Below are 27,315 nucleotides of genomic sequence, written 5' to 3' on the forward strand. Positions count from 1 at the left end.
GCCTAAAAAAGCAAGCAGAGTGCTCCCAGGCTCTGGCCATGACCGTTCATCCTGTTGCACTGGTAACAGGATCCTTGGCACACTTTTGACCTGTGCCAACCAGCATTTGCCTGAACTGTTCCTGGGGTCCATCTGGCAGTTTGCATGCCCCTGGGAATGTCCCCAGGAGGTGCTGTGCATACAGCCACCTTGCTTGGGATGCTTGGAGAGGTCACTCCAAGCCATTTGGCTGAGGACCTGTGAGTGTTTCCAGCATCACCAGACATGCCCATCTAGCTGTGGGGTTCTGATCTGAGTCTGCAGCCAGATTCCTAGGAAAACCCAACAGCTCCTGCTAGCACCCACTTTTTCCCACATGTGGGGATTGAAGGTACCCAGTATCAGAGCCAGTCTTTGTACAAACATGGCATTGCAGTTGGCTGTTTTGCTGTATGCAGTGTGCTGGCATCCTGTGCCGTCATCTTGAGTACAGGTTTACCAACACAGCTGAGCAGCACATTTGGATTAGGAGAAACACTAAGGATTGAAACTGCTAGAGCTGCAGGGACCTCCTCATGCAAAACTGAGCAGTGGGACAGAAACAAGTGCTTGTAAACTGTGACTTATTACTTGTCTTTTTTGTTTTTGCTGTTGCCACACAGTATCAGTATCAGTCCTGTAGGAGTGAGCTATGAGAACTGCTGGTCTGGTGTGTTGTAATTAAGCTTTCTACAATAGTCCTAGCATTTTCCCTTGTGAACTGAAGGGGATATCCTGCATAGAAGGCCATGTTTGAAAAACATGGCTTACAATAGCCAGCTATATTTTCATTACACCCACCTTTCAAAGGCAGTTTAGATGTCACTTGCCATTACTTAAACGAGACTTTGGTCAGACTCCTGTGAACAAACCCTTGAGAGGGTCTGTGTCCCCACACACCAGCAAAGATGGTGGGGCTACAGGTGACCCTCTCTTGCCTGGTTTACCCTCCCCAGGCAGCGCCTGTCCACAACACTACCATTGCTCCGCGCTTTGTGACTGAGGCTCCCTGCATAACAGAACCAGGTCAGGAGAAGAGGAATCACAGAATCAACTGGGTTGGAAAAGACCTCCGAGATCATCAAGTACACACCTTCTTTAATCCCCCTGCCTAAAATCAGGGTGTGCTCTCACTTCTCTACCTCCCCTACCTATTATGTACAGTCCCTCTTCATTTAGTTTTACCTCCCCTACTTCAAACTTAAATGTCAGAAGAAGTATTTTATTCTTGACTTCATCTACCTTTGTGGTTTCCCTCTTCTCCAGATCTTTCGTTGTATTCTGTAATCTCATCCATTGCAAGAAGAGGCAATCCATGTAATAGCTGTTTATTTCAGAGGGAGAAATGACCTGGGAGAAACCTCCTTCCTGATCCCACATTTAGCATTTGATTTAAACCTGAATGAATGAGCAAGGCACTCTAACAAGACATTAAGGAATTTCTTGATTGCTAGATACGCCCATGCTGTAGTTGGCTTCGAGAGAAGATGCAGAAAAAGGACAAAGAATATATATATTCCCTTAGAAACCTACTACTGGCATAAAACTTAGTATCCAATCATATTGAATTGATAAAATAATGCAAATTAAATCTTTTTCAAACATCTGTCTTTGCCTGTACCAGTAAATGAGTCCTATTTACAATTCTGTATGAACAGTATCTTTTCATAAATTGTGCACATGGTCATAGCATTCACAGTATGTCACAGGAAACACTAGTGGGTTACAGTCCACCTCAAGCATTTGCTTTAAAAGGTTTAGACATTTTAAGTGAGCTCATGGTGAATTTCATAGTGGCTGCTTTATTTACATGCTGCCTATCAGAAAAGATCAAGTATTTCTGTTTCCCTAAATTAGCCCTCTCTGGAATATAATAGCAGCTTTCAAACTCTCCACATGTTATCTATATATTTTCAGTTATAAATAGGGTCATGCTTGTGAGTTAATGGGTTTAGTTCTGAAAGTGCCAAAACTTTGATCAACACATGTAAAACAATTGGCTGAAAAGGGTGATTTTGATCAATGCTTTATACATCAGTGTTCATTGCCTACAGTATGACAGGAAACATAACCACTACTGAAACCTTTTAGTATCTGCAAGAGGGAAAATGGTACTTGGAAATTTAAAAAAGATTAGATAATAAAAGAGCACTTGAGGCAGTACCTCTTACAAGTACTTGCAGGATATGTAATCCAGTTACAGAACCTGAAGCACAAATCATTGCAGCTTTCTTATTTCTTCCAAGCTTTATTTAAACAATAATTCAACTATTTAAAATTTCATTTATAGTACAGCAGTCTTGTTTTTCTTTCTGTGCCGTGTGTTTGTTTATGTACCCGGTGGTGGGTTTCTATTTGGAAACTTAAGCTATAAAAAAATCAGTTCCTTGATTTGCTACAAAATATTGGTAAGATAAAAATCCTGGTCTCACTGACGACAGCAGAAATATTGCCATTTCAGCCACAGGGTCCCATACAAACAACTGAGTGTTGGCTTGGCCACACAGCCAGGCATCCTGTGAGTAACTCCTGTGGAGTCAACAGGGACATCAGAGCAGCACAGGCAGGCTTCCTATTGAACAAGATGTTAACTGCAATACTGCAACACATTTACTTTGAATAAAGCCTCCATTCTTTAATCAGTGTAACTGTCAAACTAAGGCAACTGTAACTTCTTAGTTTACATACCAGCATCACCCAGGGAAGAAATTTACTTCTGAATGAACACAAAGAAACCTCATCTACTCATTCAAATTATACCTTATTTGAAAATACAGGCATAGCATGGTTCTTGCCTGGGGAATAGGGGAGGAACAATGTGAGTATTTCTAAACATTTCCAGCCTTACCCATTTGTTGACAGACCCTTGAGTTATTTTGGAAGCTCTGTCTCTGCTGCCTGCCATGTCAGTTATTATATCGAAAATTTAATTGTACAAGGGCTTTGACACTGAACCTTATAAATTTGTTCCAACTGACCTTGTCTCAGTTATTTGCCAGCCTGGCACGGAGACTTAGCAGTCATTATTTGTTCTCATGCAGTAGGTAGGAGCAGCATGGAGCAGGAGATAGAATGGACCTGACGTTTTACATGACTGTAAATGAGGAGGAAGCTTTAAATAAAGAGATTATTATGCCCACCACAAAGAGTGTTGCATTTCTCTCAAACAGACCAAATTTAGGTTGTACAGAATTACTGCTTTGTACCGTGGGTGTAGCTGTTTGCTCTGTAGCATTTTCAGACATCTATTTAAATTTATTTCTGTTTCACCATTCACTTAATTACTCCTTTCTACACATTTCAAAAAAAAAGTTTTAGAGCATGGCTTTTATGTTCTAAAAAAGGTACAAGTCACTGCAATGCATTAAAAGCAGAAAACATGTATCGGAGTACAAATCCCCAACTGGATGTTTCACAAAGTTTCAGAAATCTGCAGCACACTTTTAAATCTTTCCTTGAAAAAATCACAGCGAAAAAGCAAAACACAGCAAAAGCTAGTGAATAAATGGTGCTATATTTGTAGCACCACATCTGCAAAACGTTCAGTAGATTTAATCCTTATTTACACAAGTGTAAGAGCAAAGCATCACCTGCAGATATTTCAGAGGTACAACTTGCAGTTGAGCTCCCTCTGTTGGCTCTGCAGCAGCTGAATTGCATTTACTAACTTCTTTTTCAACATAAATACTACATATTAGCAACACTAATCTCTATGTAAAAATCGTTATGTTGCACTACTAAAAAATGTGAACTTCAGTTCTCATTAGAATCATTGGAATAAACAATATTTAAGAAAAAGTTAAACAGGAACCTTGAGGGGCTCAGAAGTGAATTCTTGGAGTGGGTGTCTAGCGTATGGAAATCCAAATTATCTTGCAGCTCAATGATTTATAGGTTGTGAAAGAGAATCTGGAGATGAGTTTCTTGCACTTTTTTGTTCCATACTTTCAAACAATTGGGAAAGGAAACAAATTCATACCCAGTCTTTAGAGAGACTCCGCTCAAAAATGATCAGTGTGTGCTCTCAGTGAGTTGATGCCTCCAAAGGAGAGCTGTCTGCATAGAACCAGCTGACAAGGAGACTTGTAAACCTGATTTGAGTCTCAAGGGTGAGGCTCAGGAGGATTTCCAGGAGATGAAAACTGGATGTGGGAACCCATGTCCATCCTTTGGGGTTGTGTACTTGGTGGTAACTCCTGATAGCCACTGTGCAAAGCTGCTGTTCCTTTCTTGAAGTCAATTTTCTCTCTTTCTTTTTCTCCTAGGCGTCTGGATGCCAACCACATCAACTATGTGCCCCCCAACTGCTTCAATGGCTTGGTCTCCCTTAGACACCTGTGGCTAGACGATAATTCTTTGACAGAAATTCCTGTCCAAGCTTTTAGGAGTTTACCAGCACTTCAGGCAATGACATTGGCACTGAATAAAATTCATTACATACCAGACTATGCCTTTGGAAACCTCTCCAGTTTGGTAGTTCTGTAAGTTTCATTGATTGCATTTTAGACACAATCTTTTCTTGCAGGGATTTGGCCTCTTAGTGATGAATTACTTGAGGATGCAATGTTTAATTTAGCTGTTACTTGAGACAACCCTTAATTATTAAATATTCCCCTATGTCCGGTTGGCAAATTATAGGTAAATAGGTATAGGCATGGGTCTGTTTTGTCTTACAGTCTTAATATTAAATTGCTATCTTGGGGCTATGAATCTGCAGTTTCCTTTCTGCAGTTGCATAGGCTTAGTGATATTCCTGAGGTCCAAAGGTCAATGCCATTTGTTCTGAAAATTTTCTTTTTTAAATATAAATGCAGTTTTCTGGGTTGCATATGTAATACAACCCAACATTTTCTTAAATTATCTTGGAGAAAACAATTTTTTTGCATCTTCCTACAGTTTCACTAACATTTCCTAAACTACTTGTTTTGAACTAGCTCAGAAGTTTCCATCTCAATTAATAAGTATGTAAGGGACTTAAAAACTCACCCTATCTGGTCAGCAAAACAAACAGGAAGGGAGGAATTGTGTGCTCCATAAGAATGACTGAGGGAAGATTAGAAACAGGAAATGAACTGAAATCTTTCAGGGGGACTTGGAAAGAATGCTGTCTGGTAGAAAAAAATATGCATTTCCCTTCATAGAAAGTATATGTATTTGGTTATGTTTGCATACCAGTTCAACTAATTAAAACATGCATGGCTGGCACCAAAATCTGGAAGGTATACTAGAGAACGTGATTTCAGCTTTTTATCTTCTGGGAATGTACCAAGTGGAAAAAAACTAGACTGGCTGGAGAAACTGAGGTGGAGAAGGTATTTCAGGATGCTTTGGAAAACATTAGCATTATTAAAGAGAGAATGATATAGTCAGGCTTTACAAGCTGTCTGAAACAATAGTTTGTAAAACACTTAGCGTGGTTTAGCATATTCTAGCCCCAGTGTAAGCACTGAACCTGGCACACGTCAGGGTTCTTTATTTAGTCACTATCTCTGCCTAGTGCTTAATATACAAGTACATAGGACCCCAAAAATGGGGATTAACAGCTGCCTTGTGCTGCAAAACCTTTGCCTTCTCTTTACATTAAGTATCAATCACATTCAAGTTAAAGAGTGGATGGAGTTGTCATTTGATTAGGCTTCTAGGCTTGTATCAGTAATGTTAAAGACAAGAGGCTATCTTGAACATTGTTCTCTACATCCCTACCAGAAATGTAGTGGGAAGAGGACAGTTAAGAAATTCAGGAGAAAATAATTCCTTTTCATGCCCTGATTGCTTCTGCTCAATTAGGTTTCTTTATTTAAGATCTGCCCTCATTTCTAATCTTCTGGGCTATATAGTGATTAATAATTTAATCATTCCTCATTATGTGCAACATTTGATAGTTTTGGCTCATCAAAATCTTTGTGTGTGGTTCTGCTTTCATTTGTTTGCTGCTCTATACAGTCTGGCAAATTTTGAACTCAGTGCAAAAATGCATGGTCAATTGGAGCATGTCAAAACCTTTATAATTAAAGATCCAGACATAAGTGGAATTTGGAGATGCACTCTTCATGTTAACTAAAGCATTAAAGGTCAGTGTAGTCATTAAAAATAGAGTTGACAAGGTTTCTTCCTAGGAAAGGAAAAACCCAGAGAACATTTTATTTTGCCATCAGAATCCCTGCCTTTAATGGACAGGTAGACTCAGTTTCTGTAGGTTTTGCAGAAAATTCAGACAGCTTCTGATCTTTAACAATATTTTCAGAGCAGAATGAAGTATTGAAGGGGCCTGGCAGCCCTCATTCACAGCCTTTCGTTTCTTTTAAAGCACTGCTCCTCTGGTTTCCCTCCACTATAGGGGTGAAGTTTAGAGGACAAAATAAAAGGAAAAATCTGCTAGGGAAAAGGCATCCTTTTTAAATTAAACAGCCTGAAGTGCCTACAGGTTGTATCTACTCACATTAATGAGATTGACTCAGAGTGGGTTTTCTCCATGTTGTTTTAAAGACTTAGAAATAGGCAGAACTCCTACTCTTTGGTGGGGGGGGATTGGTTAAAATATATAAAAATTACTTTCAATTGCTAAGTATTTCAGGAAGTAGTTATTGATTTTCATAATTTCAAAGGAAGGCAAGTTATAGCACTTTTAAGATTAGTTAGTTTGCTCATCTCAGCAAAGCTACAACTTTATGTCTTATGGCTCTGTGTCTTCTTGCATTCTGCAAGCCTAATGCCCCTTACCTCTATGCCATGCTATCAGTCTCCTCATGTGCTGCTGGTTTTTGCCATACCCTCTAACACCCACTGAAAATACATCTTCCAAATATACACCTCACACCCCACACACAGTTTTCAAGACAACATGTTAATTAACCAATTAACCATCACTGAGAATATGTCTATTTGATATGCAGATACCAATCTGGAACTGCAGGATTTAACATTTTTAAACAATCTAGGTGGTTTTAAAACAGATCCCCTCTATGAAACCAAATGGAAGCCTGTGTGGGTGGAGACGTATCGGGCGAAAGCGTAGAGGGGTGGTGGAGGTGCCTCCTATACGTGCACTTGCAAAAGCATGACTTGCATATAATCAATGTGTGCCTGAAAATAAGTTTCTTTAACATCAAAATGTTTTGCTTAAGTCCACTGTGTGCCCTGTGCTTTCCTGACTGCGTGCTTAATGTTCCCCTGCAGACATCTCCATAACAATAGAATCTATTCCCTGGGAAAGAAATGCTTTGATGGGCTCCACAGCCTAGAGACATTGTGAGTTGACCTCTTATTTGTTTCCTTTTTTTTTTTAGAGTGTTTTCATTAATATTCTGAAAGAATAAAAATAGCCTAAAAGCCAAATGTGGGTTTTGGCTTGCCTAATCGTTACAGGATCTTAGTGATAGTTCACAATGACTCTATGTAGCAAATCCTATTTTTTACTATAGAATTAGTTTGCCCTTTTTAATAAGCATTGTCAATTGATAATTTGTTTGAAAGACAGTTGAAAACTGTATTGAGCATTGAAAATGAAGTGACTATTCATGAAGTTATGTTTGCATAGTTTAGTACTATTTATTTGTCTTGTTTAATCAATAAAGCTAATAGCTAGATTGGGAAACTGTCACAATGGAAAGCTTTAACATTAAGAAAGTGTCTTGCCATAGAGGAACGTTAAAAAAAATGGATAGTGGAGGTTTTATTACACCTGGAAAAAGCAGAAGTTTGAGGTAGTCAAGTTACACTTGTGCTTTACAAGAACAAGAAGAGAAATGTGTCAACTGTAGCCAAGTTTTTGTCTTTAAAGAACTCTAATAAAGAATGGCACTGGTAAAGATTGAAATTTCCTCAGGTTTTCACTGTAGTTCTGTTCAGACCAATTCAAATTTTCTTGAGTTGTCTAGCAAAAAACTGTTCTACAGAAAGTGCCAAACAGAAATTCAGTGCTGGTGGTTAGTGCAAAGTGTGCCGCTACAGTTAGTCAAATAAAGATGTCTTCTAGAGTCACCCACAGACCCAAAAAATACCACAAGGACAGGAAAACCTTGCATATCCTCCCTACAGCACCTGCCACAGCTAGCTGCATCATTTTCAGAGATTTTAGATGTTCTACCCAACCAGGGCAGAGGCTAAAAAGCCTGTTATGAGGAAGGAATAGTTTCAGACATGAATAATGTTAGTCTAAAAGTTTCTGTTTGGTTTCTTATCCACAGAACTGCATACTGGCCACTTTCATGTTTCATTAAGATCAGGAAGCAAGATGTTTAGGGCTTGTTGGTTTTTTTACCACCAATTTTGATTACATTGATCCCTTGCCCCACTGAATTGCAGTTTTACAATTTGGACTTTTAGCTGGCTGTGCTGGTTGAGAGGAAGTCCCTTAGTGTAGCACTGGAAAGGGAGATGGGAAAGGAAGAAGGAAAATATAACTGTTTTGGTTTTTTAAGTGATGTTCGCGTGGCACTTCATCAAAAATGGGGGAAAATAGAACAATGGAATAAGTAATTGCAAACCCAGTCCCAACCATCTGCCACAAGAGAGGTGAAAACACAGAGGGCAGTCAGGAACCTGGGAATAAGTGTAGGTGCAGCCACTTCACTTCAACAGGACAGTGTAGCACTTGGCTCAAGCACAGTAATTGCATACTTTATAGACTGGCTTCCAGATAGTTTCAAGATAATCTAAAGATCTTGGTGCAGATGATGGACACCAGCTTTAAGATCATTTGTTTGCATTGACGCATAAGTCTGGAAATCACATATAACTGGAGGGCAAAACCAAACCATACATGCCTGTAATCTCTTTGTCAATAAGCAGGAGAGATTTACAGGCAGGAAGGAAAGCCTTGTTGAGTTCAGACAGCAGTTTCCTGCCTGCATTACTTCAGCCTGATGCTATTTCAATTTCAATCTATTGTAAACTGGGGCTTGTGTTTTGCCTGTTTAAAAAGGCTTTTGCTCCAGTTTTTCAGACTACTTTCATCACAAAGCATTGCCAGAGAACATCACAGTAAACTGGCATATCTCAATTTTAGTTTCAGGTATCTCCTAAATGCTAAGGGATACACATGTTGTGCTGAGAGCAGAAGCAGGATTATAATCCATTCAGCCTACCAGAATAAAATCTAATTACTGCTGCAACATGAGCAGTTCTTAAAGCAGAGGTCATACCCTAGCTAAACTATCATTTTTACAATTTTTGTGGTTAGAAATATTCTTTGTATGACTATTGTCAAGTCTTAAAATTAACAATACAGTTAGAAATATTTATAGTGAGATGTATTAGCCATGTGGAATGCAGCTCACCAAACAAAATTGTTGAATATTCTGTTTGAAAGATTTTTTTTCCCCTGGTAATACTTTAAAGCAATGAACAGGCTAGGCAATTTACGAAACAGCAATCCGGTAGTAGTATCCAAAGTCACTTACATTTTCTTTATTGCAGAATAGCTTAGATGTAACTAAAAATAGTTACATTTTTATGCGTGCTGATAAAAAATAGGAATGATAATGTGCCCTAATAGAGTTAGTTGGAAAACATCCATAGACTTTTGAGGATTTTCTCTCTTTTTGCTGTATGTGCCTTTCAATGCATGGAAGATGACAGCTGATTGCAAATGCCAACAGTGCTGTGTTATCTGTTATGCAGTGCATAACCTAAATAATAAAATCTTTTTTTACACAGAGATTTAAATTACAACAGTCTGGACGAGTTCCCCACTGCTATCAGGACACTAACAAACCTAAAAGAACTGTAAGTGCAGAGCACATATTAGGAAGGAGAATGTTTTGTCTTGTGTGTGATTATTTTTTTTAATGCTGGTGATTTTATCAGTAGTCCTTACAACTTGATACTCTAGGAAAAACTAATAAATATGCCAACATACATAAAAAATCATTTTCAACATTCAGTTCAGCATGCTCAAGTTCTGACGACTTTTACTTTTACACTTTTACTTCTTTTTTTCCAGGAACTTCATCCTTGGAATGCTGTAAATAATAAACACAATTTATTCACTTCTAGTCCCAAACACAACAGTTAGATTTTGCAAGCGATGCAATATATCAGTCTTCTAGCCTGAGAAGAAGGAGGCATGGTATCCTTATTAATCCATCAGGTTTAAATGTCATGACCAACTTCCCTCCCTCTTCTCCATTAAATTAAAGCAATTTCTTTTCAATATATATAGTCCTTTGTAATGCTGCTTTTGGATGCACAGCCACAGTGTACATTTAAAAGAAATCAACAATGAAAATAAATTATTCAAAGGTATTGTAAGAAACAGTTGTATTATTAAAAAATAAAAATACTTAAATTATATTCACACATCATACACACAATGTACACATCGATGCATATGGTCAGAATTCTTTACATTTGAATTATTTGCCATGTTACCGGTACCATCAGCGTAGATTTTTGACAAAACTAGGTAATCCAACAGACTAGTTGGACATGGCTGTATCACTGCTACATCACAAACTGATCTGAAAAATACTTTTAAGTAGCTAACTGAGATTTTTTCCAGAGCAGGGATCCCCAGACACTTTTGATTCCTGCTCAGCACCTTCAGTGTTAGAAGAATGCAGCTCTGGAAAAGGCAGCAGGGCTGAGTTTCTCAGCCCAACTGTTCTCAGCTGCTGTTTATGTCATAAAATAATGGTATGAAATCCAGTGACCTCAAAGGATTGCCTCTTTGATGATCCCTGGAGTCAGTAGCCAAAAATGGATAACACAGCTTTGCAGGAAATGCACCTTGTCCAGTCCAGCAAAGTGCCTGATGGGGCCCCCACAGGACTTCACCTCTAAGCATCAAACTTATTATTGCACTTAAGCTCCTATGTGCAAGAAGTATTTGGAGTTTGAAATTTCAGCCTGATATCCCAAATCCAGCACAGGTCATGAAACCACGTGGTTCTGTGCTTTGGGACCTGGAAGCTGATCTTGCAAGGATGGGATGTCTCCCACACAGTTGTCCATGCCCTGCTATTCTCACCCACATGGTGGCCCAGGTTCATTGCAGGGCCGCCTCAGTAATGGTGCTTCTGGGTGGGAGCTCCTGTCTCTCTCAGAATTTGTGCTTGGGCTGAAAACACAAACTATCACCTTTTGTCTACAGCTAGCAGCAGATATTTCTCTGGGAAGTAGTCATGCCATTTCCTTGGTTTTTCTGCCATGCAAGGAATTCCATTCAAAACCAGTCTGTTTACTGGTTCTAGATTAAATGAGATGCTCATATTGCTTAGAGTCTGCATCTGCATGTTTTTATTGGGTGCAGGGGAAGCAGGGATGTAAAGCCTTGCTCTGTAGCTCATCACCAGTAGCACAATGCCTAAACAAGTCAACCAGTAATGTGGGACCTGTTCAAGTAATGGCCAAGTGTGCTTGCATCAGTGAACAACTGAACGCTTAGTAATGCATAAATTTAAGCTGGGAAGCCTTCTTCATACCCGACTGAACTAATGGGAGTTTCCCACACAAATCATCATTGTTCTTTTGAAATCTTAGTTGTTCCTTTTGTTTTTCACAATGGGAAATTACTCATATGAATGAAATCTAGCAATTAATGATGAGACAAAGATTTGGCTTTCTATCCAGCAGCCACAACTACATTTTGGTTGTGTCCACATTTAAAATATTTCAACAAGGAGGTGGTTTGGGGAGGATCAACATTACTATATAATGTATAAAATAATTTACTTGATAAACTTGTGCCATCCAGCAAAAGAAATAGTTGCAGTTCAACAAGCATGGGGAAAACATATTGTTAGTTATTTAATTATTAGTATCTAACTATTAATGTTCTTAGTTCATGTATGTGTGTATATTTATTAAATCTGTACACCTATATGCATATATTCTGGATTTTAAAAGGCGATTTTTGCAGTTTACTTCATCTGAATGGCTTTGTTCCTTTGTTCATTTAGAAAAGTGCAGAATTTCAGCAATTTTCCTTCCCCTTTCCCTTCTTTTCCCTCCCCTCTGCTTCTCTTGTGCTTTTTTCAGTTCTGTCTTATTCCAGAAAACAAGGATAAGTTACTTACTTACTTACTTACTTATTCCAGAAAACAAGGATATACCTTTACATACAGACACTTTTCTTATTACTAATGAAAAACAATGAATACAGATTGAGTCTTCCCTTTTTTTTTTCTTACCATATAAACCATTTTTCCTTTTGTAGGGGATTTCATAGCAATAATATCAAGTCAATACCTGAGCGTGCATTTGTGGGTAATCCATCACTTATTACTATGTAAGTGATAAGAATCTTTTCAATGACTCTTTGTATTAGAGAATGTGAAACTAACTATTGTATTTGTGGCTAATTGTCAAATTAGCTTTTCTTGTTAGTACAATATGTAGCACATCATTGTACAGGCAAGCAAGCTCATGTCTTTCCAAATTCATGGGAAGAATGGCAGTTTGCATGCCCTGCTTAAGGGAAGCAAGTAGTGGTCTCTGGCCTTTGACCTTTTATTTGAACTGTTTCTTCTAAGTCTCTCAGCATTACTGGTGATGCAGAAGCTAGTAAAAATTACTCTTGATGTATTCAAGTCTGAGTTCCCATTCTCTTACATGAAAATGCACTTAATGGGCAAACTTAAAAATAAGAATCTGCAAAATAAATGTGAGAAAAATAATGACTCACCTTGAGTAGTATTCTGTCTGCAAAAGCAGCATGACTGCAAAAGGGCAAGGGAACCTCTTCTGAGTAGGTGAAGTTCTGACTTTTTCACGTCTCAGGTCTTAACAAAGTTCTTCTTGTGTGGATTTCTGTCTTTGCAAACCTGGGAGGAAGAGAGAATATTTAGTTGACTGACTTTAAAACCCAGAAAAGAGATACTACTCGAATATTAAAAATTTGAAATGTGATTGGTGATTGATGATGATTAGAGAGTGAGAAAAGTCCAGAGGTTCACCTCTGCTACAACCAGAGGTGCACAGTGTGTGATTCATCATAGAGAGTTTACTTGTTTGCTTCTAGTATAAATATATATTTAAAATATTTAAAAATATTTTTCATTAAATATCTTTTATCATCTTTTTCAGACATTTTTATGATAACCCTATCCAACTTGTTGGAAAATCTGCTTTTCAACACTTACCAGAACTCAGAACTCTGTATGTGTTTACTTTTTATTTTAATTTTCTTTATATTTTGCAATATGAGAGTTGTCCCACAGTTCCCTTAACATAATTTTATTGAAATTATTTTTTCAAATTCTAGGACTTTAAATGGTGCTTCACAATTAACAGAGTTTCCTGATCTGACAGGGACTACAAGTCTGGAGAGTTTGTAAGTGTTAGAAAAGTATTTTTGCTTTGTTTTATCATCTTGGATACTGCTTGTTGTAAAGAATGTCCTAAAAAAACCTACTTGTTTCTCATACTTTAAAAAGTAATATTTTTTTTCATAAATTCTTTCAACAGAACACTCACAGGAGCACAGATCACCTCTCTCCCCAGATCAGCTTGTGACCAATTACCTAATCTCCAAGTGCTGTACGTTTCTATGATTCTATGATTATTAATGTTATATTAATGCAAGAGATTAATAGACAAATGAAAACATTATGATTTCAAAATTACCCAATTACTGCTATTTCTATGTATCACGTTACATCTTAGGAATTCAGCTCAGGTAGCGGGCCCCAGTGTTACTCAAAAAGTTTACAACCCGCTTATCAGCCAGGATTTCCCATACATTGCTGAGAAAGACAATTACTTAGTATATTTTTAGGAAAGGGTAAAATGGTTCTTGATTTTGTTTAAAAAAACGCAGAACTACCCTATTTTCATTCATTCTGTTTCTCCTACACTAGTTAGGGATTTTTTTCTTACTAAGGCAGAAAATTTAGTGAAGTGAATGAGAGTGGGTGAGTTTTGAGTCCTTGTTATGCTCCTCTTTTAGTTTCTTTCTCAACCAGACATAAGTAGCTGACTGAAATTTTAATAGACTATTCCTTGGCATAGCTGGGGTATATTTGATATACTAAATATCCAATATTATTTTAGCTTGCAAACTTCCTTGGAGTGTGCTTAATCACTAATGAAAGTAATCATTGTGTCCACTTCTTTGAGAATGAGCCAAGAACACTTTCCTCAATCTGTTACATCACTAGGAATGTATTTGGTATTAATTCTTTGGCCAACATTGAAATAGCACTAATTATAATGCATTATTTGAATACCAGAGTGCATGTCAAGATCATTTCCAGAAAAAAATTAATTTTAAGTTAATGGACTTAATATAATCATTTCCAGAATGATAAAGGAAACAAGTCTGTTGCCAGAAGAAAGTCTGCACACAGATTCAAGTTGAAATATGTCCTGTATTACTCAAAAACAATAAATGATATCAAAACAGAAGGCAACAAATACTACAGCAATTAATAACTTGTACAGTTCATAGGAGAGTAGGACTGTCCATTGAAAATTCACACTTCTTAATTTGAGTATCACCCTATATTAATAGAGCTGATACTTAAAAGAGTGGGGAACCAATTTAGCATCAATTTCAAGTACTGAAGACTTGCTCTTACCCCATTCCTGTCAGATTGGAATGAGCCTGCGAAGTCCCCCCTTTGGTTTGCACATTAGTTTTGCCTGTGCCATGAAGTGTAATGGTGCCCTGAACCCCACGAGTGACTTGACCCCCTTGGAGGGGCTCAGATACACTCAAACATCACGAGCGCACACGCTGCTTTGAAAGGCAGTTTGTGCATCCTACCTAGCCACCAATACTTCCAAATGTGGATTAATGTAGAGCAGAGGCTTCCTGGGTGTCTGCACACCTGCAGTAAAGGTGTGCCTGAGAACACAGTCAACAGCAGTGCTCGAAAGACTGCCCTCAGCATGGTTGGCGTGCACATCAGCATGGGAAACGAAACCATTTGCCCTCTGCTGCTGCCAAGAGCAACATATATTAAGAAAGTGGGGAAAAAAGACATTAAAAATAAACAAGTAGAATATTTCCTGGAGCACTGTCAGAAACTGAGAAGGGTCTCAAGTTTGATTTGGGGCTTTCTGCTCTGTGTGAGGAGGGAGTGTCAGTTTGTACAAAATTCAAGCTATTAACATATTTTTGAGAGGACCTAAGTCACAAATCTGTGCATGATGAAATAGCCACTGTCTGCCAGACATAGGAAACTTGCTTTACCTTGGCCTAAAAGCCTCTAGCTCATTGAATCCCCTCCTGTAATGTCTGATTTGGACCACAGAGTATCTGTAAAAAATACAAAAACAGAGGCTGTAATCTTACTTGCTGGAACAAAAAAAAAACAAACCCCAGACATATTAATGTTTGTACATAGTAAAATCAGAGTAGAATACCTTAAAAACATGCACTGTTATTACTTGCACTACTTCCACAAATCAAATATAATAATAATGGCCAGTCTTCGCGAGCGAAGATCTGGGGAAGGTCTTTACACAAATCAAATATAAAATAGTCTAAATGCCCACGTTGGAACAGTAACAGGGAAAAAACAATTTTACCAAGGAAGTAAATAGGTGGAGATGAACCAGTTTTAAGGAATTTGAGAAGCAAGAAGAATTTCACAGAAGTGAAAAGTGATTACTCTCTCATGTGATAATACTGGATAACTGTGGAAAAGGATATTTTTCCTAATTATAGGCTTAAGTTTTTTTCTCTATTCTTTTCACAAGCAAATTTCCCATTCAGCTTTCCCTGAGCGACACACACACACACATCTATCTATCTATCTATCTATCTATCTATCTATTTATCTATCTATCTATCTGTCTGTCTATCTAGGATAAGACTCTTGGGTGATGGGGACTGGTGTTTGCTTCCTTTTTTTTTTCCTCCAGTTTCTGCAAATCGCCTGGGCTTGGTTTTGATTAGTTATATTATACTGTAAATCAGTCCAGATGTTTCAGTTATTCTGTAATTTGTTGAGTTTTGGCTCAAGTCTTTTTAAGGGTTTTTTTTTTCCCCCATGTAGTGATTGATTTCAAAGTTAGTTCCAATTTTTTTTTACCATTTCCCTCAGTTATAAGTTACAGCAGTCTTAACAATCAGAGGCAATAGTGCTTAATTAAAAGTGTAGAATGGAAAGCTGATTCTGATTCTTATCAGAAAAATACAGGATTTTCTCTGAAAAATTTATGAGTATATATATTTAACAGATTATTTTAAATGGTTTAAATATTTGTCCGAATTTAAACTTGATAAATATGAAGTCTGTGATATAAATCCAGTATTCCCTATGAGTAGATGGCATGTATTGTTACTGAAAACACTCAGCAGAAATCTATACTTCAGGCAGGAAATCTTCAGACAATGCAAGGAATTTGCAAATATAGGATATGGAGTTAATATATCTTACCTTTCCCCCTGCTCTCTCAAATTAGAAATCAAACACTCTTATTCTCCTGTGGATAAAACCAAGTTATTTATTTTGAGTGTGAAGGTAGATAATGAAAGCTTGTTTTCTTCTAACATTACTTTGATATTAATCTGTTAATTTCTTATATAATACAGGGATCTGTCTTATAACCTGCTGGAAGATTTACCCTGTTTTACTGCATGTAAAAAACTCCAAAAAATGTAAGTGTCAATTTACCCTAAAAAGTTTAAAAAGAAGCACCCATGTGTGTTTGAGCATAATTAACTCAGTTATTGCTGGCCAATTTGACACACTCCAGATACACTATATTGATGTGGATCGTAAACACAATCTAAAACACCCCAAAGTGCTCTACAAGTGTCTTTGAAACTGAGGAGATTCTTACTGCTATTTCAGTGACTTGCATCACAATGAAATCGGTGAAATCAAAGCAGACACATTTCGGCAACTGGCTGCTCTTCGGTCTCTGTGAGTACTCCCCCAACAGACATTCACACAGATTCCCAAAAACGTGAGATATATGCTGTCTGCTAACTGAGTACCCTGAAAGATCCTTATTTCAGTTTTTCCTCACTTTGATCTTTCACCCATTAGATCATAATTGTGAAAGGAGAACAAACATGGTGATGTTTAGCATCTGCAGCAGTTAATTAAAATACATCTGTATATTATAGCTGTAAAAGCTGTTACTTCTAAATGTTTCTGTTGGAGGTAGAGAGAGATACTGAGCCGAAGATGGCATCTCTTGACAGGTTCACATTATAAGCGGCTCTAGGGAACATGAAATCTTTTTATAGAGAACAGCGTCTTAAGACATAGAGTCATATGCAGGGTTCTAGTTTTCACACAGATATATGTGCTAGGAGAGTAATTTTGTCAAGAAATTACTCATGGTTATAAGTTTTTGCAGGATTGAACCCATACATTTTTTAAGAGTTGCTTTTAGTCTTTTTGATTTTTATGGGGCGGTGAAAACTGAGGTTAGGAAGTTAAGCCTATTGACCCTGGATTTGCTGTTCTTAGTCACATCATGAGAAAATCTTAGAAGACTGGGTCCATGTAAACCACCCTTCTTTCTGCTGCCTTGTGAAGCTGTGAAGCAGACTGAAAAGCCTTAGACTGGAAGGCATTAAGATGTTTTAAGAATATTGTCAGTTTAATAACTAACACCACAACTGACTAACAACTTAAAAATAGGAAAAAAAATTTCCACTATGAGATATGCAGAAACTTACTGAAAATATTTGCCTGTAATTAATATCTTCTTTATATTTAAGTCTCCTAATCAAGTGTTTGAAAACTTCCATAATCACTCAGTGAGTGTGTAATTTTCTACTCACTTTTCTTGTAGGGATTTAGCTTGGAACAAAATTAAAATTATTCACCCCAATGCCTTCTCCTCTTTACCATCTCTGATCAAACTGTAAGTATTTGTAAATTTTTTACATTCAAATTTTTGCATTCTTCTTGCAAGAGCATACAAAAATTTAATAGCTTGGTGACCCAGCAGAAATGGAGGCTTTTTCTATTCTAATCATCTGGTCTGTTGAATCCATATCTAAATGTCTTCTTTCCTGTACTTCACCAGTTTCCATAGATATTATGGCAAAGCTGCATACAACCCTGTGTAATCAGCGGGATTTGGGTTTCATGAAGATTATCCGTGCATCTACTTTTCTTCATTCAATTTGTTAGCAGTTTAGTTTGTTGTAGGAGTGGGGAATATTTCCTGTTAGTTATGTTCCAAAACTAAAGAATTGGATTAAAAATTAAATAAGAAACTTTTTTCGGTGTTTGCTTTTATTTCATTATTCCTCATTTGACAAAACAGTTTTTCTTCTCTAGTGATTTCAGGGAGAGCAGTTAGTGGTCAAAACATCAGAAACCAGATTTGCAGGCCTTGTTCACAAGCACTTCTCAGTGCTTACTAATTTTTTTCCTACTTCCCACTGTCATTGTAATGCCTTTTTAAGGTGAATCCCTGAGATATTGGCTATGTGAGGAAGACATGAAAAAAAAATCGTCTGGAGTCATATTGCTGCATGGTCGCCACAAAGATACGCTGCTGAGCATTTGCTCACAGATAATTCAGTATGTGCTGGGAACCCTAAATTTGGAAAAGAGTATTCATTTTTGTTGATGAGCAAAGCCTTCTGAATGGTGCACTGAAAAATGTCCATAAAGACATTTTTGTCTATAACATCCCTTTTGGGGCCCTTCCTGCTTTGTGAGGTGAGCAGTAAATTGTAGCTTTAGACAATAACGTATAAAAGGGGTTAAAGAAAAAAGTCCTTTAACACACAGACAATAACACAGTGTACCAGGGTTTCCTGAAATGCTAGTCTCTAACCTTGGTCTGACTGAAGTCAGTGGTCATTTTTACCATTGCGGTAGGACCTGAATTTTACCTTTGGTATTTAACTGTGCTGTGCGCAAGACGCATTAAACCAGACAGGTAGAAGACCAGTCCATCGACATACCTTATTTTAAGTCTATGCCTTAGATTTCAAAATATAGTCCAGACTTCACTGTTCAGCCTTGGGCATAAAAGCGTTTCAGCTGCATCAGATTCCCCTTCTTCCTCCTTGATGGTTGACAATCTGAAGTACTACAGTGTAGATAATTGTGAGGAGGACTGAAAAGGCTCATAGAATAACTGGAAGAGAGAAGGCAAAGTAGAGAACAGAATTCTTCTGAACTCCTCCCTCTTTCATTACTCTACCATATCTCCTTGATCACTTATCACTTTTTCATTCACCTGGTTTACTTTCCCAGAGTTACATGTCTGTGTTCATCGGCACTGTCTTCCCTCGGCTACTCAGACAAACCTCAGCTTGGAAATGTCATCTTCATCTGCTCCAGCCCAGACCTGTCCTACGCTGAAACTCACATCATCCCCATACACCTCACCTCCACCTTGTGGAGCTTTCTGGGCAGCCGTGCCCTCTTATCATTCCACTGAATCTTTTAAACTGTGGGAAGCTGTTCTGGCACTGGCTCACACAGAATTCAGACAGTCTGATGACCAGATTTTAAATTCATTTGCTAGTCTCAAAACTGGCACTATGAACATTTGGAGTCAAAATTTGGCAACAGAGACCCAACTAACTGCTAGATATTACTGTTAGCTTTCTGCTGGATACATCATTGTGTACTCCTGAGCCATGCTGCAACTTTGTTCTGCTGACTGGGGCCTCTGTTTAATGCAAGCATTTTATTGAGTTAGAAAAGTTTAACCTGTTTTTCCAATGTGACACTTCTACTGTTGAAGAAAAAAAATGAAAACCATAAGCTGATTTTTATTTGCTGTTATGCAGGGATGTGTCATCCAACCTTTTGTCCTCTTTTCCTGTGACGGGGCTACATGGTTTAACTCATTTAAAATTAACAGGAAATCATGCCCTGCAAAGTTTGATAACATCTGAAAATTTTCCAGAACTCAAGTGAGTATATGATTAAAACTAATAAGCCACATTTGTGTTCATGTGCAATGGAAGGTGTGTCAGTGTGTAATGCATGTTACTTCGCATTGTCAGTCTTTGATCTGTGCCATTAAAACTAAAGCAAATATGATAAAAATGATAGACTTATTTTATTATGCTCACTTTTAACCGAAGAAACTATGAAGGGTTTTGAAATATTAACCCCAATACTTGCTTAGTACGATCCACATCTGCTTCCTGTTGATATGTTTCAAAAGCTGTTAAAACAGTATCGCTGGCAGCTTAGTGATATGTCCTCCTTCTACTGAACTGTGCTTACAGAACTTCCATTATATTTAATGAGAACTCAGAAAATACAAGGGAAGAATATACTCCTGAAAGTCCAAAAGATTTGACTAGTTTGAACATGATTTTTCTGTAGTCTTTTGATTAAGATTCAGATAATACTTTGCCATTATTATGAACACATTTTGATAATAATAATTTCTGCTGGGTCCTCTGTGGCACAGGAAGGAAGTGTCCTCTAAAGATCATTTGCAGCTATGCCAGCCACTGGATGATGGTGACGTGTATGGGTATTGAACCCATGACCTTGGCTTTATTAGCATCATGCTCTAAGCTACTGAATTAATTTCAGGGTCACAGCAAAGAGAGTTTTTGCTTTGACTTCAGGGTATTTGGGCGTGTTCCCTAACTCTCCCTTCATTTTTATATTTTAATTAGAGGATGCCAAGTGCAACATACATTTTTTCATGCTTTACTGTAAGAAGCTCAATATCATAAAATATGAAACAGCTGAACAGTGTGCACATAGTTACAGAATCACAAAGTGGCTGAGGTTGGAAGGGACATTTGGAGGCCATCTTGTCCAACCACCTGCTCAAGCAGGTCAGCTGGAGCTGCCTGCCCAGGATCACATCCAGACAACTTCTGAGTATCTCCAAAGATGGATGCTCCATCCTTATGTCTTCATTAGATTTGCCTTTTGCACTGGAAAAGTCCTAAGAGTTTTAGCAGGCAAACAGCTCAAGATGTTATGACTAATGAAAAAGATTGGAGTGTTTGGAGCTATCAATAAGGGAATCATGAATAGAAGTGTGGAGCTGATTAAGCCTCTGTATACAGTGCTAGAGGCATCCATCCTAGAACACTTCTATGATGGCATGTTAATATGAACTGAGATAAGAGCTGCAAAAAATGTTTCCAAGGTTAGGAAACACTGCCTTAAAAAATTGTAGGTTGTCACAGAGGAGATTGGGCACTGACTTCATCACAGTGCATAAAACCGCTTCGTAACATTAACATTCAAATTACTAGAGGCCTTACATCTCTCTTACAGTAGAGATCTTGAGATGTGTCTAAGAGGTCAAGAAGCAAGTACCATAAGAAGTCATGAATGGTTGAGGCTGAGCTTATACCATGCTTTTTCTTCTCTCACTAACTTTGCCCAAACGTTGAGGCAGGTGACAATTCTAAAATAATTGAAGTTTCCTCAAAAGAATGTAAACACAAGAAAATGCATTACTCCAACCTGCCAAGTATATAGTGATGTATATACCATGACCTGGGGCGATAAGAGGTGCTGCAGTAGTCCTAGAAAAATCCATTATTCAACTGAATTGACTATTTTCTTAATAGTTTCTCAAAACTATACTTTATATGATTTTTCTATGAGTAAAATTGTATACATTGCTCATATGAAACTACAGTGTATTTAGTCTGGGTAAATTGTTTACAAGGATGTGTCCAACTAACTTAAGTCTTTAAAAAAAAGTATTCAAAGTATGATTAATATATCTAGCGTTGATTAACATCTGTAAAAACAAATTATATCCAGTTAGGAGAGAATAGGGTAAACAGACCTACAGTCTGCATGACTTTTACCATAAATCAAAAGAAAGTCAGGACTTCACACAGGATCCCTGCACAGATAATGCACGAAGCACCAAACCTGAACAGAGATCTAACACAAAATGATATTTTTCCATTTGTAATTGTTGTAACTAGACAGTGGTTACAACATTAAAGACAAATTTCTGTATAAAAACTTCCTACTCATATAAATTGATCAATACAGACACATCAAAGAGCTGAGCATCCTCTTCCCCATCTTCATCAATAGCACTAGTACACCCTACAGAGCTGAGCCCAGCCTATTATGGCAAGCCTTGAGGAAGCAGTCAGGCTGCCAGCCACTCCTTCCTTCTTGATCTGATGCTTTGATTCAGCACTGTAAAGAACTCAGTGCTTTTCTCCATTCATCGTAACTGTGCCTTCCTCTTCACTGTCAACCCCACAGCTGTCTGAGGTAGAAAACAACCTTGTGTCCTCTGCTGCTTAATCTAAAAAGAGAAAAAAAAAGAAGCATTCCTCGCTAGAGGAAAAAAAAAATTATCAAGGATACAGATATCATTAGTAAGATAAGCAGTACATAAAAATAAATTCAGCCAGTGTTTCTAAAAGAGTTTAATTTGACAAAGTCCAAACCTAATTACCCACATCAAATAAGCACTAGTTTATCTGGACTGCTTCCAGCACTACACCTCCGAAAGTTCTAAGAGTTCCTTCCTTTTTTTAATTTCTTTTTTATGTACCTTTTGCAAGGAAAAAACTCCTCTTGTCACCAAGAAGAACTGATATCTATTTCCCTGCATGGCAAAGTATATTTTGTCCTTTGTGTTCTGGGTTGCAGCCGCTGTGTGCAATTGTACTTTGCACATAAATTCAGCAGCATTTGCTAATTTGAGGGGGGAAAAAAAAAAACAAACCAGAAATTGTTCAGGTTTAAGAAAGTATGCTAGAAATACCTACAGAGAGAATAGGGGTGTGAGTCTTGCTCTTTAAAGACCATTTAAAACCATGGATGTTTTTGGCTACATCATCAAAGTAGTCAAGCAGTACAGTGTGAGAGGTCTGCATTTCCAGTGTATGTGCTTTTACTAGCCAGCAGGCTAGTAAAAACACAACAGCATCTGAAAATCTGTCATTATTAAGTATGTAGAGCAGTTTCAATAACCAGAGAATATATTTCTCTTAGTCCCTTGAGCCTAAAATATCCACTAACTGTTCATTGCAGTAATGTCAATGTCTTATGAAAGGTCTGAAGCCACAAGTTGCACTCATCACTTCACAGAACTGTCACTGTTTCTTTTGATAATTTTTTTTTGTTTTGTTCCAAAAAAGGGTATTTCTAGTTGGGGAGTGGGATTTTTTTTATCTCAGATGATTATGTATGGGTTAATGTAGTAATCTATGGGTATAATAATAGGTTACTTAAGAAGGGCTTCTGGGAAATGAGTTCAGAAATGTTTGATCAAGATAATCTCCTTATTTTAAAAGATGGCATGCGGACAGGAATGAGTTCAAATTAAATATTTAAATCTGCTGGCATGAGGTTGTTTGATAATTATCTTGAAATTTTATTGAGTACCCTAAAAGTTTTGTCTTGTGTACAAGGGTACAGATTATTGTGGTTAATTCCCATCAGAAATGTAAGTATATTAGAATCTAAATGCCCCAAAATGCACTAATTTAAAAATCACTTTAGAGCTCAAGGTTCTGTTTGTTCCCCTTTGTACCTGCTTTTGGCTGGTGCACAAGTTTAAGTCCTGTTGGCACTGGGCCTGATTCAGCCTGATTTCTTTGCAGATTTCCCAGGGGGTCAGAGGTTGCTTATTACGCTCATTATGTTAATTTACATTATTAAACTGTTGAAAGTAATCTGATAGGAGGATCTAGTTCTACTTTATTCCTTTTAAGTCAAGTCAGAATAACTTCTAATCACCTCTTTATCTTTGAATTTTTTGGTTTATTGGGCTTTCAGAATTAAGGTGAGTTGTTAGGTTTTACTATGTGATATTGGCAAGCTGTGCAAATTAAATAGCTCTGCTTCCAAAGCATAAAATATATCTACAGAACTGAAGAAGCAGTCTGTAGAACTCAGATATATGTAGTTCTCCTGTGCTACCCCAGAATTCCCAAAGGAATTAAATTCACAGCATACCAGAAATGTGCAATTTTCTGACAAAAGAAATCCTCATAATCATTGGAACTCACTGACATACACTCAGTTATGTGTTAGGAATACTAATGATCTTTTAAAAGAGTTAGGAATGAGCGTCCAGTGTCCTGCAATGACACTGGATGTCAGTGCTCTTGGAGAAATTCCATTTGGGAAGTTTTTTGGGTTTGCCTGTTAGGATCTTTGCATCTGCTTTTTTTAAAAGAAACCATTAAGAAAGTAACTGTTGGAGAAACTGTTGAGTTGCACAGTAAAATCATTGAAAATCATAAAATAGAAATACAGTTCTAAGTAGTATTCACTCAGTGGCAAGGCATAGATCTCCCGCTTTCATGGCTCCTATGAAAACACATAAAAAACCTTAATTGTTCCTTTACTAAAATTAGCTTAGAAATCATCTGCATTTCTGAAGTGGAATTTGATTTGCGAGTCCGTATTTTGCATTATCTTGACTGATTTTTATTCAGAGATGTTTTTACTTTCAGTCATGGATATTTAAACAATTTCCTTTGTGCTGACAGTAAAGGAGCAGTACAATCCAATAACTCTTGTGCTAAAGCAGTTTCATGGCATGCTTCCTTATTCTTCTGCAGGGTCATGGAAATGCCTTATGCTTACCAGTGCTGTGCCTTTGGAGCTTGTGAGAGCCACTACAAAATCTCCAGCCAGTGGAACAAAGATGAGAATAGCAGCATTGATGATTTCCACAGAAAGGATGCTGGGCTGTTACAAATTCAAGGTAACCATCATCTTACGCTTTTAAATCTACCTGCAGGCTGCAAGCAACCTGTGATGTTAAACAAATCCAATACTCTTTACAGTCACAGAGGCTCACCCTCTCTCTTGCCCAATAATGTGTTACTGAAGCATTCCTGTGCTTAACAAACTCATTGTTTTAGGTCTGCCATTCAAAAATCTCACTCCCTCACCTGTTTGTCCAAACAGTAGCTATATTAATGTGGGAAATGAAATCTGCCCATTATATGAGCGACAGAGAAGTGCAGCTGGTGTGTAACACCATACAGGAACAGGCCAGCAAAGACCTAGTTTCTTGCCAGCCTCAGAAGTAGCAACACATACTTGGCTTACCCACATGCTTCAGGGTGATTTACAGCTTAAGTGGCTACTTTGGCATACTTTTTCCTAGAATCATAGAATATGCTGAGTTGGAAAGGGCTCATTATGCTCATCAAGTCCAACTCCTGGCCCTACACAGGACACCCCAAGAATCACACCATATGCCTGAGAGCATTGTCCAAATGCTTCTTTAACTCTGTCAGGCTTGGTGCTGTGACCAATTCCGTGGAGAGCCTGCTCCAGTGTCCAGCCACCCTTTTGGTGAAAAACTTCTTCCTGACCTAAACCTCCCCTGAACTCAGATTCATGTCATTTCCTCGAGTCCTGTCACTGGTCATGAGAGTGAAGAGATCAGTTCCTGCCCCTCTGCCTCCTCTCAGGAGGCAGGAGTATGTCAAAGACCACAATGAGGTCTCAATTTCCTCTTCTCCGGGCTGAACAGACCAAGTGACCTCAGCCACTCCTCATATGGCTTCCCCTCCAGACACTACCATCCTTGTTGCCATCCTTTGGATGCTCTCTAACAGCTTAATATCTTTCTTATATTGTGGTGCCCAAAACTGCACACAATATTCAGTGTGAGGCCACACCAGTGCAGAGCAGAGAGGGACAATCCCCTCTTTGCCTGATGCCCCCCAGGACACGGTTGGCCCTCCTGGCTGCCAGGGCACTGCTGACTCATATTCAACTTGCCGTTGACCAGGACCCCCAGGTCCCTTTCTGGGGCACTGCTTTCCAGCCTCTCATTCCCCGGTCTGTACAAACATCCAGGGTTGCTAGAGAGGGTAGCTGCTCTCCAAGACACAAGACTACTATACTTCTCTTCCCCTTCAGCACAAGGTCTGTTACTTGACAGGTTATCTGTTACATAGGTGCACACGATTGCTTTCTGTGCTGTCTCTGCCCCTGCAAACCAGTCTCAGAGTTTAGCAAGAGTAGAGACATTAGAGACAAGAATATGTGCTAGAGTGATGACACAGGAAGCACAGAAAACTTGATTGATTCTTAGTAACCTGACACAACATCAGAATTCATATTTTAAACTCCTTCCTAGGCAGTCTGCAAAGTAGATAACAGAGTATGTATCTTTTAGTGATTATTTTTCAGAGAAGTAATGATGCCTACTTTTTAAATAATCCCAAGTACAGTAATTCAAAATCAAGGAGGCATACATCTGCTTTTGCAGCCAAAGGGAGAAGACCAGGCCTTAAATACTAGGGGGAATTTTTGGAACTTTTACTTAAAGAAGGTTTGAAAATTGCAGTAACAAATCTGGGTCTCTTCTCTCTCATAGATGAACGTGATTTTGAGGATTTTTTTCTTGATTTTGAAGAAGATTTGAAATCTCATCATTCAGTGCAATGCTCACCTTCTCCAGGTATGAAACTGTCAGACAGATAGGAATCCAAGGACATTGTTATTGGATATGCTAAATGCAGAACAAACTAAGAATCTGATACTAGGACAACAATATGACATTGTGCAGTAATTCGATGAGCTTAATACAAATACATTGCACAATAATATAAAATGTTGCATTGAACTCCAGAAAACTATTCAGCTGCTAAATTCATCTATGAGTGTAACAAAAGCTTTACCCAGTCATAAAACAGGTACTTACTCTGGGCCCCTTTTCACTAGAATTGATCCTCCATATCAAGGGTATGGGAAAGGAAAGACTCTTCTACTAAGAAACAGATGAGAAAGGCAACAGAATCTTTGCTTGCTCAGTCTTTTGCAAAGCTAAAGTAATTCTTCTGAACTTCATTGACTTATTTTACACATGAGCAACTTCAACCACATACAGTTTAGTTCAATGTCTAGGAAATACCAAACACTACTGCACTGATGTACACAATCCCTCACAAAGGACACCCAACACTGTCATTTGCTTTATAAAATAGTGCATCCCTGGATTCAAAGTGTCACAGAAAGGAAAAAGAAATACATCAATGGCATAACAAAGCTACTGGCCACCCATTCCACTGGAAGTTTCATTTAAGAAAAGGAAAGAAACATGCCTTTGGAAGGTCAATTCTAGCTGTAGCAGCCATGGTCATAAGTTTTGCTGGCTTGATTCAGCAAATGTTTTCCTTAGCCATTCTCTGATTGTGAAACATGAACAAACAATAGAAAACAAGTGACAACTTGTACTTCAGCATTCATTTCAAGTCAAGATTCTTATTTGCAACAGCAAGTAATTGTAAATTTTTTAAAGTTACATAAAGTGGAATAGAAAAGGCAGAAAGCCAGAGGATAGAGACATTTGACTGGCACATATTCTCTGATGGCCTAAAGATAACTCCTGAATTCATGAAAGCGTTGCTGTCTTCAAGGCAAGTTATCACCAGACCCAAGAGAAGTTTAGCTTTGATCTTTCAAATAGTATCTTAGAAAAACTCACACA

At 38.0% G+C, this 27,315-nt stretch overlaps 1 protein-coding gene across 2 annotated transcripts in view; it reads left to right on the forward strand.

Moving 5' to 3' along the window:
* Nucleotides 1-27,315, forward strand: part of LGR5 (leucine rich repeat containing G protein-coupled receptor 5) — an 88,568-nt gene that overhangs the window by 56,566 nt on the left and 4,687 nt on the right. Inside the window, exons 5-17 of one of the 2 annotated variants that reach the window (XM_050324994.1) lie at nt 4,284-4,499; nt 7,195-7,266; nt 9,676-9,744; nt 12,176-12,247; nt 13,045-13,116; nt 13,223-13,291; nt 13,426-13,497; nt 16,502-16,567; nt 16,764-16,835; nt 17,719-17,790; nt 19,685-19,810; nt 24,425-24,570; nt 26,203-26,286. In XM_050324994.1, the coding sequence (XP_050180951.1) occupies nt 4,284-4,499; nt 7,195-7,266; nt 9,676-9,744; nt 12,176-12,247; nt 13,045-13,116; nt 13,223-13,291; nt 13,426-13,497; nt 16,502-16,567; nt 16,764-16,835; nt 17,719-17,790; nt 19,685-19,810; nt 24,425-24,570; nt 26,203-26,286 (1,208 nt within the window). The remainder of the gene's footprint in view (nt 1-4,283; nt 4,500-7,194; nt 7,267-9,675; nt 9,745-12,175; nt 12,248-13,044; nt 13,117-13,222; nt 13,292-13,425; nt 13,498-16,501; nt 16,568-16,763; nt 16,836-17,718; nt 17,791-19,684; nt 19,811-24,424; nt 24,571-26,202; nt 26,287-27,315) is intronic. The other variant, XM_050324995.1, reaches the window with a different exon arrangement.

The sequence above is a fragment of the Myiozetetes cayanensis genome, unplaced genomic scaffold (assembly GCF_022539395.1).
Source record: "Myiozetetes cayanensis isolate MyiCay16 unplaced genomic scaffold, myiCay2020 scf3, whole genome shotgun sequence".
NCBI lineage: Eukaryota > Metazoa > Chordata > Aves > Passeriformes > Tyrannidae > Myiozetetes > Myiozetetes cayanensis.